At 44.8% G+C, this 15,940-nt stretch overlaps 1 protein-coding gene across 1 annotated transcript in view; it reads left to right on the top strand.

The window, feature by feature from the left end:
- LOC135524875 (cAMP and cAMP-inhibited cGMP 3',5'-cyclic phosphodiesterase 10A-like) overlaps positions 1–11,068 on the top strand; it is a 174,800-nt gene extending 163,732 nt beyond the window's left edge. The window contains exons 13-16 of the mRNA XM_064952731.1: positions 1,425–1,567; positions 3,154–3,246; positions 7,348–7,534; positions 10,922–11,068. Coding sequence (XP_064808803.1) covers positions 1,425–1,567; positions 3,154–3,246; positions 7,348–7,534; positions 10,922–11,068 — 570 coding nt within the window. The remainder of the gene's footprint in view (positions 1–1,424; positions 1,568–3,153; positions 3,247–7,347; positions 7,535–10,921) is intronic.
- Positions 11,069–15,940: the final 4,872 nt, after the last annotated feature.

The raw sequence follows: 15,940 nt of genomic DNA, 5'->3' as shown, positions 1-15,940 counted from the left end.
CCTCTAACCACTAGACTACCTGCCTCCCTTCCCTCTCCTACCTGCTTCCCCTCAGTTACCTGCCTTTCCCTCTCTTTCAGTTACTGGCCCAACCCTCTAACCACTAGCTTCCCCTTCCCTCCTACCCCTCCCTGCCCCTTCCTCTCCTACCTGCCTCCCTTCCCTCTCTTTCAGTTACTGGCCCAACACTCTAACCACTAGACTACCTGCCTCCCTTCCCTCTCCTACCTGCCTCCCTTCCCTCTCTTTCAGTTACTGGCCCAACCCTCTAACCACTAGACTACCTGGCCTTTCAGTTACTGGCCCAACCCTCTAACCACTAGACTACCTGCCTCCCTTCCCTCTCCTACCTGCTTCCCTTCCCTCTCTTTCAGTTACTGGCCCAACCCTCTAACCACTAGACTACCCGCCTCCCTTCCCTCTCTTTCAGTTACTGGCCCAACCCTCTAACCACTAGACTACCTGCCTCCCTTCCCTCTCCTACCTGCTTCCCTTCCCTCTCTTTCAGTTACTGGCCCAACCCTCTAACCACTAGACTACCTGCCTCCCTTCCCTCTCCTACCTGACTCCCTTCCCTCTCTTTCAGTTACTGGCCCAACCCTCTAACCACTAGACTACTACCTGCTTCCCTTCCTTCCCTCTCCTACCTGACTCCCTTCCCTCTCTTTCTACTGGCTCCTACTGGCCTCCCTTCCCTCTCCTACCTGACTCCCTTCCCTCTCCTACTGGCCTCCCTTCCCTCTACTACCTAACTCACTTCCCTCTCCTACTGGCCTCCCTTCCCTCTACTACCTAACTCCCTTCCCTCTCCTACTGGCCTCCCTTCCCTCTCCTACCTGACTCCCTTCCCTCTCCTACTGGCCTCCCTTCCCTCTACTCCTTCCCTGGCCTCCCTTCCCTACTACTAACCTGCCTCCTTCCCTCTCCTACTGACTCACTTCCCTCTCCTACTGGCCTCCCTTCCCTCTCCTCCTACTGGCCTCCCTTCCCTCTACTACCTGACTCCCTTCCCTCTCCTACTGGCCTCCCTTCCCTCTCCTACCTGACTCCCTTCCCTCTCCTACCTGCCTCCCTTCCCTCTCTTTCAGTTACTGGCCCAACCCTCTAACCACTCGGCTACCTGCGTCCCGATTAAATAATTGTTAATAATGTAATTATAGCCCCTTTAAGAAACCCTTAACAAATGGAACCTTATTGTAAAGCGCTACCGTGAATCCTAACTTTCCCTTTAAGAAACCCTTAACAAATGGAACCTTATTGTAAAGCGCTACCGTGAATCCTAACTTCCCCTTTAAGTCAACATGTTCATTTAGTCATATGGGTTGATATCAATGGGAAGGGAAGTTATGATTCGCTCCCTGTCTGTGTGACCATGTCTTTCTGTGTAGCGTACTGACGCGGTTTATCATGGTGTTGTGTTTCAGATATATGCAAAAAACCTGGTGAATGCGGACAGATGTGCACTGTTCCAGGTGGACCACAATAACAATGAACTGTACTCAGACCTGTTTGACATCGGGGAGGAGAACGAGGGCAAACCTGTCTTCAGGAAAACCAAAGAGATTAGGTAAGGGTCCTGATCGATTCTTTTACTGCTTATCTGAGTGATTCCCTGAAGGGTTGACTTGTGATCATGTGAACGATTCTCTGATGGCTATGTTGAATTGACAAGTGATCATGTGAACGATTCTCTGATGGCTATGTTGAATTGACAAGTGATCATGTGAACGATTCTCGGATGGCTATGTTGAATTGACAAGTGATCATGTGAACGATTCTCTGATGGCTATGTTGAATTGACAAGTGATCATTTGGACAACTGTAATCATGAGAATGATTCTCTGACGGGTTATATTGGATTGACTAGTGATCATGTGAAGGATTCTCTGACGGGTTATATTGGATTGACTAGTGATCATGTGAAGGATTCTCTGATGGGTTATATTGGATTGACTAGTGATCATGTGAAGGATTCTCTGACGGGTTATATTGGATTGACTAGTGATCATGTGAAGGAATTCTCTGAATAGGGGGTTATATTGGATTGACTAGTGATCATGTGAAAGGAAATTCTCTAGAATGGGTTATATTGGATTGACTAGTGATCATGTGAAGGATTCTCTGATGGGTTATATTGGATTGACTAGTGATCATGTGAAGGATTCTCTGATGGGTTATATTGGATTGACTAGTGATCATGTGAACAATTATCTTGTGACAGCAGCTGAGCAGTTGTAACCATAGAACTAGAATCCCTAGAACAAAGAAACTGGAATCCTAGAACAAGGGAACTACGATCCAAAAACAGGGGAACTAGAATCCTAGAACAGGGGAACTAGAATCCTAGAACAGGGAAACTAGAATCCTAGAACAGGGAAACTAGAATCCTAGAACAGGGGAACTAGGATCCTAGAACAGGGGAACTAGAATCCTAGAATAGGGGAACTAGAATCCTAGAACAGGGGAACTAGGATTCTAGAACAGGGGAACTAGAATCCTAGAACAGGGAAACTAGAATCCTAGAACAGGGAAACTAGAATCCTAGAACAGGGGAACTATAAATCCTAGAACAGGGGAACTAGAATCCTAGAACAGGGGAACTAGGATCCTAGAACAGGGGAACTATAAATCCTAGAACAGGGGAACTAGAACCCTAGAACAGGGAAACTATAAATCCTAGAACAGGGGAACTAGGATCCTATGAACAGGGAAACTAGAATCCTAGAACAGGGGAACTAGGATCCTAAGAACAGGGGAACTAGAATCCTAGAACAGGGGAACTAGAATCCTAAAACAAGGAAACTAGAATCCTAGAACAGGGGAACTAGAATCCTAGAACAGGGGAACTAGAATCATAGAACAGGGGAACTAGTATTCTAGAACAGGGGAACTAGAATCCTAGAACAGGGAAACTAGAATCCTAGAACAGGGAAACTAGAATCCTAGAACAGGGAAACTAGAATCCTAGAACAGGGGAACTAGGATCCTAAAACAGGGGAACTAGAATCCTAGAACAGGGGAACTAGAATCCTAAAACAGGGAAACTAGAATCTTAAAATAGGGAAGTAGAATTCTTAGAACAGAAATGTCCATTCACCAATTCTATTTGTATGGTTGTAACCTCCAGCGCTCTTCTGTCCTCTCCTCGTCCAGGTTTTCTATAGAGAAAGGTATAGCGGGCCAAGTGGCACGGACGGGGGAGGTCCTTAACATCCCAGACGCCTATGCAGACCCACGCTTTAATAGGTGAAAGGTTTATTTTACCCTGGCTGAGTTTGAACTGACATCCTATCCACGGGTCGCACGTTTTGGCACAACATTGTTTTGAACGTTCGTTTTAGGACTGATGCCCCATCTGAGCATTCCACTCGATGCGGTCTCTATAGGTGGGGATGAAGATGTATTCTAAAGTGCACTACTGTGGCTTGGAGACATGATGACATTTCAAAAGGAGGCAAATAAGCAAGCTTTAATTAGCAAGGCAAGCTTTTATAAATCAATAATAGTTAATCTTTTATTTAACATGAGTTGCAAACTTATTTACAATTACCACGGCAAACCCAGAACGCTGGGATGCATGGGACTCCCAATCATGGCCGGTTGTGATACAGCCTGGAATTGAACCAGGGTCTGTAGTGACGCCTCTACCACTGAGATGCAGTACCTTAGACCGCTGCGCCACTGCGGTCTAAGGCACATCTAGCACTTTGGATGCAGTATAACATTAACTGGCTAGCTAAGATTTGAAGGGAGAGCACCAACATTTTAGCTAGCTAAAGTTAACATTGTTAGCTATTTCTGACTAACTTTGCTAGCTCATGGCAACATTACCATCTCTCTAAAGTAAAATATATGACTTCATAATGATAGCAATGATGTTTTCTACAAATTATTTGTCTATTTCAATAATGCCATCATATTTCACGGACACTAAACTTGTCATTTTTACGAAACAGTCATTTGCCGACGTTCATAAATAGTGAGCGTTAATTATCAGTGGGAAGTCAATATGCTGCGGCATCTGCAGAACGTTGACAACAACGGCAACGATGTGACGGAGGTGCAACCCGTGAATATTGTGCACTACTTTTGAGTAGATCAATATGGGTCCTGGTCAAAAGGAGTGCACTATATAGTGGATAAGGTGCCCTCGACTTTATGTGTGTCGTTTCCATTAGACCTGAATGTGTTTAACCCTCAGAACAGACCTGGGATAACTAGAGTTTTAACTACGCTTTGTGGAAAGTATATATTTTTTACAAATATTTACTTTGGAGGTGACCACAACTATTTGAATACAGTCCCCCCCCCCCCCAAGATCCACCCCCACCCCAAAATACTACTTTTTAAAACAATTTGAACACAGGATCCCCCCCAAAAAATACTGCTTTGAATTTTTTTTTGAAAACAGACCCCCCCCAAAATACTACTTTTTAAAACAATTTGAATACAGAACCCCCCCCCCACAATATGCTACTTTTTAAAACAATTTGAATACAGATCCCCCCCCCCCAAAATACTACTTTTTAAAACAATTTGAATACAGATCCCCACCCCCCAAAAATACTACTTTTTAAAACAATTTGAATACAGATCCCCCCACCCACCAAAATAAATATTACAAAAATTACCTTTTAAAACTATTTGAATACAGACCCCCCCCCAAAAATACTACTTTTTAAAACAATTTGAATACAGACCCCACCCCCCACCCGCCCAAAAATACAACAATTTTTAAAACTTTTTAAAACAATTTCAATACAGGAATTTGAATACAACTATTTGAATACAGACCCCCCAAATACTACTTTTTAAAACTATTTGAATACAGACCCCCCCTTTACAAAACTATTTGAATACACCCCCCCCCCCCAAAACTACTTTTTAAAACTATTTGAATACAGACCCTCCCCTAAAAAAATACTACTTTTTAAAACAATTTGAATACAGACCCCCACCCAAATACTACTTTTTAAAACAATTTCAATATAGGACCCCCCCCCCAAAAATACTGCTTTAAAAATGTTTTGAATACACACCCCCCCCCAATACTATTTTTTGAACTATTTGAATACAGACCCCCCCCAAAAAAATACAACTTTTTAAAACTATTTGAATACAGATCCCCCCCCCGAAACACTACTTTACAAAACTATTTGAATACAGACCCCCCCAAAAAAGACTACTTTTTAAAACTATTTGAATACAGACCCCCCAAATACTACTTTTTAAAACTATTTGAATACAGACCCCCCAAAAAAAAAAAATACAACTTTTTAAAACTATTTGAATACAGACCCCCCTCCCCCAAAATAGTACTTTTTAAAACTATTTGAGAAAGCAACTTTTCTGTAACTATTGGATTGGCTGCGTCCAACTAATAGCAGGGCTTTATCTGGAACTGCATGTTGAAGATAGAAATAGAATGACTAGAGCACACACAATCTCCTATAATATTCCCATCTATCTGACGGTCATATTTTAATCTACACAATATATTTCTATCTGAACATTCTATAAATGTCCATTCTCCTGAATAGACAAGGTGTACATAAAGTCAAACCAATGATATTTTGCACAGATACAGTGGCCTTGCAAAAGTATTGACCCCTTGGATTTCTTCACACTTTATTGTGTTACACAGTGGGATTCAAAGTTATTTAATTGTCTTTTTTTTGTCAACAATCTACACAAATTACTCCTTAATGTCAAAGTGGAAGAAAATGTCTATATATTTTTTTATTAATACAAAATAAATAACAAAAATATAGTCGTTACATAAGTATTACAAGCCCCCTTTTGGCATTGATTACAGCTGTGAGTTTTCTTGGGTAAGTCTATAAAAGATTTTCACACCTGGATTTTGCAGTATTTGTCCATTATTCTTTTCATAATTCTTCAAGCTCTGGTTGTTGATCATTGCTAGACAGACATTTTCAAGTCTTGCCCCAGATTTTCAAGCAGATTTAAGTCAAAAATGTAACTTGGCCACTCAAGAACATTCACTGTCTTCTTGGTAAGCAACAGTGTATGTTTGGTCTTGTGTTGTAGGTTATTGTCCTAGTGAAAGGTGAATTCCTCTCCCAGTCTTGTGTAAAGCAAACTGAAGTAGGTTTTCCTCTCGGGTTTTGCTTGTGCTTAGCTCCATCCCGTGTCTTTTTATCCTGATAAACTCCCCAGTATCTGCCGATGTCAAGCATACCCATAACATGATGCAGCCACCACCTTGCTTGAAAACAAGGAGGCAGTTACTCAGTGATGTGTTTGATTTGCCCCAAACAGAAGGCTTTGCATTTAGGCCAAAAAGTGTATTCATTTGCTGTGATTTGTTTGTTGTTGCAGTATTACTTTAGTGCCTTGTTGTAAACAAGATGCATGTTTGGGAATATTTTTATTCTGTATTTTTGAATACTTCTTTTCACTCTATCATTTAGGTTATTATTGTGGAGTCACTACAATGATGTTGATCCATCCTCAGTTTTCTCCCATCACAGCCATTGAACTCTGAAACTGTTTTAAAATCACCAATGGCCTCATCGTTAAATAAAGGTTAAACATAAAACAAATGTTTCATTCCTGTCCTGCCGCTCAGTGACGAAGGACGACTGTATCTTTGATGTGTCTGGTTAGTTTAACACATAATCCACAGCATATTTATTAACTTGACTGTGCTTAAATAGGTATTCAATGTCTGATTTGTTATTGTTACCCATCTACCAATCACAGCCCTTCTTTGAGGCTTTTCGAAAGCTCCCTGGTGATTGTAGTTGAATCTGTGCTTGAAATTGAAGTGCTTGACTGAGGGACCTTACAGTTGTTGTATGTATGGGGGACAGAGGAATGGTTAGTCATGAAATTGTCGTTTATTATCTAATTTGTTAAGCCACATTTGAGTCCTGAACTAATCTAGGCTTTGCCTAAATAAATGGGCTGAATATTTATGCAACAAGTATATTTTACTAATTAATTTTATTTTTTTAAATCGCTTTGACGTAACATAGTATTTTGTGTAGATCGTTGACCAAAGATTACAATTTACATCCATTTTAATCCCACTTTGTAACACAATAAAATGTGAATATATCCAAGGGGTCTGAATACTTTTGCAAGGCCCTGTTATAACTACTGTATGACTCTTTCAACTCTATAAAAAAAAAACGTATTTTCCACCATAAAAAGGGTTTGTAAGTAAGTATTTCACGTTAAGTATTCGGTGCATGTGACAAATAAAATTTGATTTGAATATCAGCCTAATGAATGAAAACAATGGTATCATGTCAGAAATGAATAATGTGGTTTTAAAGTCGCCGTGATGTTATTTTTGAACACTTTCCCTTCCCTTCACAGAGAGGTGGACCTCTATACGGGATACACCACGCGGAACATCCTATGCATGCCCATCGTTTCCAGGGGGACCGTAATAGGGGTCGTACAGATGGTTAACAAGCTGAATGGAAGTGCCTTCACCAAAACAGACGAGAACAACTTCAAGATGTTCGCCGTCTTCTGTGCTCTAGCCTTACACTGTGCCAACGTCAGTGTTTTCTTTCTTTTAATATATAGATTTTTTACATTTTAAATCAAAATGTATTTTTATTTTGTGTCTGAAAAAAAACACAAAAAACAAGCCACATACACGACATTCAGGATACAGTATACAAATCATCGGAGAGTTTCTCTTTCCATTAAAATCAGCGATTCTCAACTCTGTACTACACCGTTAACCGACACCATGTATCAATATTAGACAAAGTAAAAACTTGGAAGAGATGTGGAAAATCATGACTAAAGCTGAACTATTTAGCTCTGTTGGGACCAGCACTCCCTGACATGTCTTTTAAGCTGTGTGTCCCTGAGATGTTGTTAAACCTCTGGGGTAGGACAGCCAGGCTGTAGCCACACTGGCACCAAACCTCTGGGGTAGGACAGCCAGGTGGTAGCCACACTGACACCAAACCTCTGGGGTAGGACAGCCAGGTGGTAGCCACACTGACACCAGACCTCTGGGGTAGGACAGCCAGGCTGTAGCCTTACTGGCACCAAACCTCTGGGGTAGGACAGCCAGGCTGTAGCCACACTGGCACCAAACCTCTGGGGTAGGACAGCCAGGCTGTAGCCACAGCCTTAGCCAGGCTGCCACATTGACACCAAACCTCTGGGGTAGGACAGCCAGGCTGTAGCCACATTGACACCAAACCTCTGGGGTAGGACAGCCAGGCTGTAGCCACATTGACACCAAACCTCTGGGGTAGGACAGCCAGGCTGTAGCCACATTGACACCAAACCTCTGGGGTAGGACAGCCAGGCTGTAGCCTTACTGGCACCAAACCTCTGGGGTAGGACAGCCAGGCTGTAGCCTTACTGGCACCAAACCTCTGGGGTAGGACAGCCAGGCTGTAGCCTTACTGGCACCAAACCTCTGGGGTAGGACAGCCAGGCTGTAGCCACATTGACACCAAACCTCTGGGGTAGGACAGCCAGGCTGTAGCCACATTGACACCAAACCTCTGGGGTAGGATAGCCAGGCTGTAGCCACACTGATGCCAAACCCCCACACCTTCCCTCCATGTCCCTTCCACCATAACTGATAAATCAGGAGTTCCAGACAGCCAAAGTTACTTACTTAAAGGTACACACACACACACACACACACACACACACACACACACACACACACACACACACACACACACACACACACACACACACACACACACACACACACACACACACACACACAACGAGAGAGGGAGAGAGAAATAGGGGAGAGAGAAGAGAGAAAAGGAGAGACAGGAGAGAGAGAAAGGGAGAGACAGGAGAGAGAGTGTGATCGACAGGATTAATTAAAAGAGAGAGAGAAGGAAAGGGTCTGCAAGTTGAGTCTACGCTGCCTGACACACACGCACACACACACACACACACACACACACACACACACACACACACACACACACACACACACACACACACACACACACACACACACACACACACACACACACACACACACCTAAAGGCAGGAGGTGTGAATTACCGCTCGTGACGCTCCTGCGTAAGTGTGTCGCATGGTGGAGGAGAGGAAGAGAGAGGAGCAGAGAAGAGGAGACGGGGGGAGAGACAGGCATAGGCGGAGGAGAGGAGCAGAGAGAGACTGAGGGGAGGAGTCAGGAAAGGAGGGAGAGGAGAGAGGGAGTGGAGAGGGTGAGAGAGAGGATTGACGGAAAAGAGGGAAGGAGGGAAGAGAGACTGAGAGGACAGGGGAGAGACGAGAGGAGAGAGATGGGAGGAGAGGAGAGGACAGGGGAGAGACTGAGGGGAGGAGAGGAGAATGAGAGATGAGATACTGAGGGGAGGGTGAGATGGAAGAAAGAGAGAAGAGAGGAGAGAGACTGAGGGGAGGATGAGGACAGGGGGAAAAGGAGAGGAGAGAGACTGAGGGGAGGATGAGGACAGGGGGAAAAGGAGAGGAGAGAGACTGAGGGGAGGATGAGGACGGGGAAAAGGAGAGGAGAGAGACAGAGGGGAGGATGAGGACAGGGGGAAAAGGAGAGGAGAGAGACAGGGGGGAGGATGAGGACAGGGGGAAAAGGAGAGGAGAGAGACTGAGGGGAGGATGAGGACAGGGGGAAAAGGAGAGGAGAGAGACTGAGGGAGGATGAGGACAGGGGCAACGGAGAGGAGAGAGACTGAGGGGAGGATGAGGACAGGGGGAACGGAGAGGAGAGAGACTGAGTGGAGGATGAGGACAGGGGCAACGGAGAGGAGAGAGACTGAGGGGAGGATGAGGACAGGGGGAACGGAGAGGAGAGAGACAGGGGAGGATGAGGACAGGGGGAAAAGGAGAGGAGAGAGACAGAGGGGAGGATGAGGACAGGGGGAAAAGGAGAGGAGAGAGACTGAGGGGAGGATGAGGACAGGGGAAAAGGAGAGGAGAGAGACAGGGGAGGATGAGGACAGGGGAAAAGGAGAGGAGAGAGACAGAGGGGAGGATGAGGACAGGGGGAAAAGGAGAGGTGAGAGACAGAAGGGAGGATGAGGACAGGGGGAAAAGGAGAGGAGAGAGACAGAGGGGAGGATGAGGACAGGGGAAAAGGAGAGGAGAGAGACAGGGGAGGATGAGGACAGGGGGAAAAGGAGAGGAGAGAGACAGGGGAGGATGAGGACAGGGGAAAAGGAGAGGAGAGAGACTGAGGGGAGGATGAGGACAGGGGAAAAGGAGAGGAGAGAGACAGGGGAGGATGAGGACAGGGGGAAAAGGAGAGGAGAGAGACAGGGGAGGATGAGGACAGGGGGAAAAGGAGAGGAGAGAGACTGAGGGGAGGATGAGGACAGGGGAAACGGAGAGGAGAGAGACAGGGGAGGATGAGGACAGGGGGAAAAGGAGAGGAGAGAGACTGAGGGGAGGATGAGGACAGGGGAAAAGGAGAGGAGAGAGACTGAGGGGAGGATGAGGACAGGGGGAAAAGGAGAGGGAGAGAGACTGAGGGGAGGATGAGGACAGGGGGAACGGATGAGGAGAGAGACAGGGGGAGGATGAGGTTCTCATCTGTCTGGGGAACTGGAGAGGAGAGAGACTGAGGGGAGGATGAGGACAGGGGAAAAGGAGAGGAGAGAGACAGAGGGGAGGATGAGGACAGGGGAAAAGGAGAGGAGAGAGACTGAGGGGAGGATGAGGACAGGGGGAAAAGGAGAGGAGAGAGACTGAGGGGAGGATGAGGACAGGGGGAACGGAGAGGAGAGAGAGTCTTTGGTGCCAAGGACAGGGGAACGATATGCCTCCCATTTTTTTAACTGTCTGACAGGGTCTGTCTCCCTGTCTGTCTCCCTGTCTGTCTCCCTGTCTGTTCGCATGTTCTCATCTGTCTGTCTTTTTCTGTCTGCTTGTCTGTCTGTATCTGTCTGTCTGTCTCTGTCTGTCCAGATGTACCACCGGATCAGGCACTCTGAGTGTATCTACAGGGTAACCATGGAGAAGTTGTCCTACCACAGTATCTGTACTTCAGAGGAGTGGAAGACCCTCACACAGCTGGACCTTCCCACACCCCTATACAAAGAGATAGAACTGTGAGTGTCTAACCCTAACGCCCCTATACAAAGAGATATAACTGTGAGTGTCTAATCCTAACGCCCCTATACAAAGAGATAGAACTGTGAGTGTCTAACCCTAACGCCCCTATACAAAGAGATAGAACTGTGAGTGTCTAACCCTAACGCCCCTATACAAAGAGATAGAACTGTGAGTGTCTAACCCTAACGCCCCTATACAAAGATAGAATAGAACTGATGAGTGTCTAACCCTAACGCCCCTATACAAAGAGATAGAACTGTGAGTGTCTAACCCTAACGCCCCTATACAAAGAGATAGAACTGTGAGTGTCTAACCCTAACGCCCCTATACAAAGAGATAGAACTGTGAGTGTCTAACCCTAACGCCCCTATACAAAGAGATAGAACTGTGAGTGTCTAACCCTAACGCCCCTATACAAAGAGATAGAACTGTGAGTGTCTAACCCTAACGCCCCTATACAAAGAGATAGAACTGTGAGTGTCTAACCCTAACGCCCCTATACAAAGAGATAGAACTGTGAGTGTCTAACCCTAACGCCCCTATACAAAGAGATAGAACTGTGAGTGTCTAACCCTAACGCCCCTATACAAAGAGATAGAACTGTGAGTGTCTAACCCTAACGCCCCTATACAAAGAGATAGAACTGTGAGTGTCTAACCCTAACGCCCCTATACAAAGAGATAGAACTGTGAGTGTCTAACCCTAACGCCCCTATACAAAGAGATAGAACTGTGAGTGTCTAACCCTAACGCCCCTATACAAAGAGATAGAACTGTGAGTGTCTAACCCTAACGCCCCTATATAAAGAGATAGAACTGTGAGTGTCTAACCCTAACGCCCCTATACAAAGAGATAGAACTGTGAGTGTCTAACCCTAACGCCCCTATACAAAGAGATAGAACTGTGAGTGTCTAACCCTAACGCCCCTATATAAAGAGATAGAACTGTGAGTGTCTAACCCTAACGCCCCTATACAAAGAGATAGAACTGTGAGTGTCTAACCCTAACGCCCCTATACAAAGAGATAGAACTGTGAGTGTCTAACCCTAACGCCCCTATACAAAGAGATAGAACTGTGAGTGTCTAACCCTAACGCCCCTATACAAAGAGATAGAACTGTGAGTGTCTAACCCTAACGCCCCTATACAAAGAGATAGAACTGTGAGTGTCTAACCCTAACGCCCCTATACAAAGAGATAGAACTGTGAGTGTCTAACCCTAACGCCCCTATACAAAGAGATAGAACTGTGAGTGTCTAACCCTAACGCCCCTATACAAAGAGATAGAACTGTGAGTGTCTAACCCTAACGCCCCTATACAAAGAGATAGAACTGTGAGTGTCTAACCCTAACGCCCCTATACAAAGAGATAGAACTGTGAGTGTCTAACCATAACGCCCCTATACAAAGAGATAGAACTGTGAGTGTCTAACCCTAACGCCCCTATACAAAGAGATAGAACTGTGAGTGTCTAACCCTAACGCCCCTATACAAAGAGATAGAACTGTGAGTGTCTAACCCTAACGCCCCTATACAAAGAGATAGAACTGTGAGTGTCTAACCCTAACGCCCCTATACAAAGAGATAGAACTGTGAGTGTCTAACCCTAACGCCCCTATACAAAGAGATAGAACTGTGAGTGTCTAACCCTAACGCCCCCTATACAAAGAGATAGAACTGTGAGTGTCTAACCCTAACGCCCCTATACAAAGAGATAGAACTGTGAGTGTCTAACCCTAACGCCCCTATATAAAGAGATAGAACTGTGAGTGTCTAACCCTAACGCCCCTATACAAAGAGATAGAACTGTGAGTGTCTAACCCTAACGCCCCTATACAAAGAGATAGAACTGTGAGTGTCTAACCCTAACGCCCCTATACAAAGAGATAGAACTGTGAGTGTCTAACCCTAACGCCCCTATACAAAGAGATAGAACTGTGAGTGTCTAACCCTAACGCCCCTATACAAAGAGATAGAACTGTGAGTGTCTAACCCTAACGCCCCTATACAAAGAGATAGAACTGTGAGTGTCTAACCCTAACGCCCCTATACAAAGAGATAGAACTGTGAGTGTCTAACCCTAACGCCCCTATACAAAGAGATAGAACTGTGAGTGTCTAACCCTAACGCCCCTATACAAAGAGATAGAACTGTGAGTGTCTAACCCATAACGCCCCTATACAAAGAGATAGAACTGTGAGTGTCTAACCCTAACGCCCCTATACAAAGAGATAGAACTGTGAGTGTCTAACCCTAACGCCCCTATACAAAGAGATAGAACTGTGAGTGTCTAACCATAACGCCCCTATACAAAGAGATAGAACTGTGAGTGTCTAACCCTAACGCCCCTATACAAAGAGATAGAACTGTGAGTGTCTAACCCTAACGCCCCTATACAAAGAGATAGAACTGTGAGTGTCTAACCATAACGCCCCTATACAAAGAGATAGAACTGTGAGTGTCTAACCATAACGCCCCTATACAAAGAGATAGAACTGTGAGTGTCTAACCCTAACGCCCCTATACAAAGAGATAGAACTGTGAGTGTCTAACCATAACGCCCCTATACAAAGAGATAGAACTGTGTGTGTCTAACCGTAACGCCCCTATACAAAGAGATAGAACTGTGAGTGTCTAACCCTAACGCCCCTATACAAAGAGATAGAACTGTGAGTGTCTAACCCTAACGCCCCTATACAAAGAGATAGAACTGTGAGTGTCTAACCCTAACGCCCCTATACAAAGAGATAGAACTGTGAGTGTCTAACCCTAACGCCCCTATACAAAGAGATAGAACTGTGAGTGTCTAACCCTAACGCCCCTATACAAAGAGATAGAACTGTGAGTGTCTAACCCTAACGCCCCTATACAAAGAGATAGAACTGTGAGTGTCTAACCCTAACGCCCCTATACAAAGAGATAGAACTGTGAGTGTCTAACCCTAACGCCCCTATACAAAGAGATAGAACTGTGAGTGTCTAACCCTAACGCCCCTATACAAAGAGATAGAACTGTGAGTGTCTAACCCTAACGCCCCTATACAAAGAGATAGAACTGTGAGTGTCTAACCCTAACGCCCCTATACAAAGAGATAGAACTGTGAGTGTCTAACCCTAACGCCCCTATACAAAGAGATAGAACTGTGAGTGTCTAACCCTAACGCCCCTATACAAAGAGATAGAACTGTGAGTGTCTAACCCTAACGCCCCTATACAAAGAGATAGAACTGTGAGTGTCTAACCCTAACGCCCCTATACAAAGAGATAGAACTGTGAGTGTCTAACCCTAACGCCCCTATACAAAGAGATAGAACTGTGAGTGTCTAACCCTAACGCCCCTATACAAAGAGATAGAACTGTGAGTGTCTAACCCTAACGCCCCTATACAAAGAGATAGAACTGTGAGTGTCTAACCATAACGCCCCTATACAAAGAGATAGAACTGTGAGTGTCTAACCCTAACGCCCCTATACAAAGAGATAGAACTGTGAGTGTCTAACCCTAACGCCCCTATACAAAGAGATAGAACTGTGAGTGTCTAACCATAACGCCCCTATACAAAGAGATAGAACTGTGAGTGTCTAACCATAACGCCCCTATACAAAGAGATAGAACTGTGAGTGTCTAACCCTAACGCCCCTATATAAAGAGATAGAACTGTGAGTGTCTAACCATAACGCCCCTATACAAAGAGATAGAACTGTGTGTGTCTAACCGTAAGGCCCCTATACAAAGAGATAGAACTGTGAGTGTCTAACCCTAACGCCCCTATACAAAGAGATAGAACTGTGAGTGTCTAACCCTAACGCCCCTATACAAAGAGATAGAACTGTGAGTGTCTAACCCTAACGCCCCTATACAAAGAGATAGAACTGTGAGTGTCTAACCCTAACGCCCCTATACAAAGAGATAGAACTGTGAGTGTCTAACCCTAACGCCCCTATACAAAGAGATAGAACTGTGAGTGTCTAACCCTAACGCCCCTATATAAAGAGATAGAACTGTGAGTGTCTAACCCTAACGCCCCTATATAAAGAGATAGAACTGTGAGTGTCTAACCCTAACGCCCTATATAAAGAGATAGAACTGTGAGTGTCTAACCCTAACGCCCCTATACAAAGAGATAGAACTGTGAGTGTCTAACCCTAACGCCCCTATACAAAGAGATAGAACTGTGAGTGTCTAACCCTAACGCCCCTATACAAAGAGATAGAACTGTGAGTGTCTAACCCTAACGCCCCTATACAAAGAGATAGAACTGTGAGTGTCTAACCCTAACGCCCCTATACAAAGAGATAGAACTGTGAGTGTCTAACCCTAACGCCCCTATACAAAGAGATAGAACTGTGAGTGTCTAACCCTAACGCCCCTATACAAAGAGATAGAACTGTGAGTGTCTAACCCTAACGCCCCTATACAAAGAGATAGAACTGTGAGTGTCTAACCCTAACGCCCCTATACAAAGAGATAGAACTGTGAGTGTCTAACCCTAACGCCCCTATACAAAGAGATAGAACTGTGAGTGTCTAACCCTAACGCCCCTATACAAAGAGATAGAACTGTGAGTGTCTAACCCTAACGCCCCTATACAAAGAGATAGAACTGTGAGTGTCTAACCCTAACGCCCCTATACAAAGAGATAGAACTGTGAGTGTCTAACCCTAACGCCCCTATATAAAGAGATAGAACTGTGAGTGTCTAACCCTAACGCCCCTATACAAAGAGATAGAACTGTGAGTGTCTAACCCTAACGCCCCTATATAAAGAGATAGAACTGTGAGTGTCTAACCCTAACGCCCCTATATAAAGAGATAGAACTGTGAGTGTCTAACCCTAACGCCCCTATACAAAGAGATAGAACTGTGAGTGTCTAA

The sequence above is a fragment of the Oncorhynchus masou genome, chromosome 31 (genome assembly GCF_036934945.1).
Source record: "Oncorhynchus masou masou isolate Uvic2021 chromosome 31, UVic_Omas_1.1, whole genome shotgun sequence".
NCBI classification, from domain to species: domain Eukaryota; kingdom Metazoa; phylum Chordata; class Actinopteri; order Salmoniformes; family Salmonidae; genus Oncorhynchus; species Oncorhynchus masou.
The sequence above is the reverse complement of the archived record's forward strand: the minus strand, read 5'-3'. Positions and strand labels throughout refer to the sequence as shown.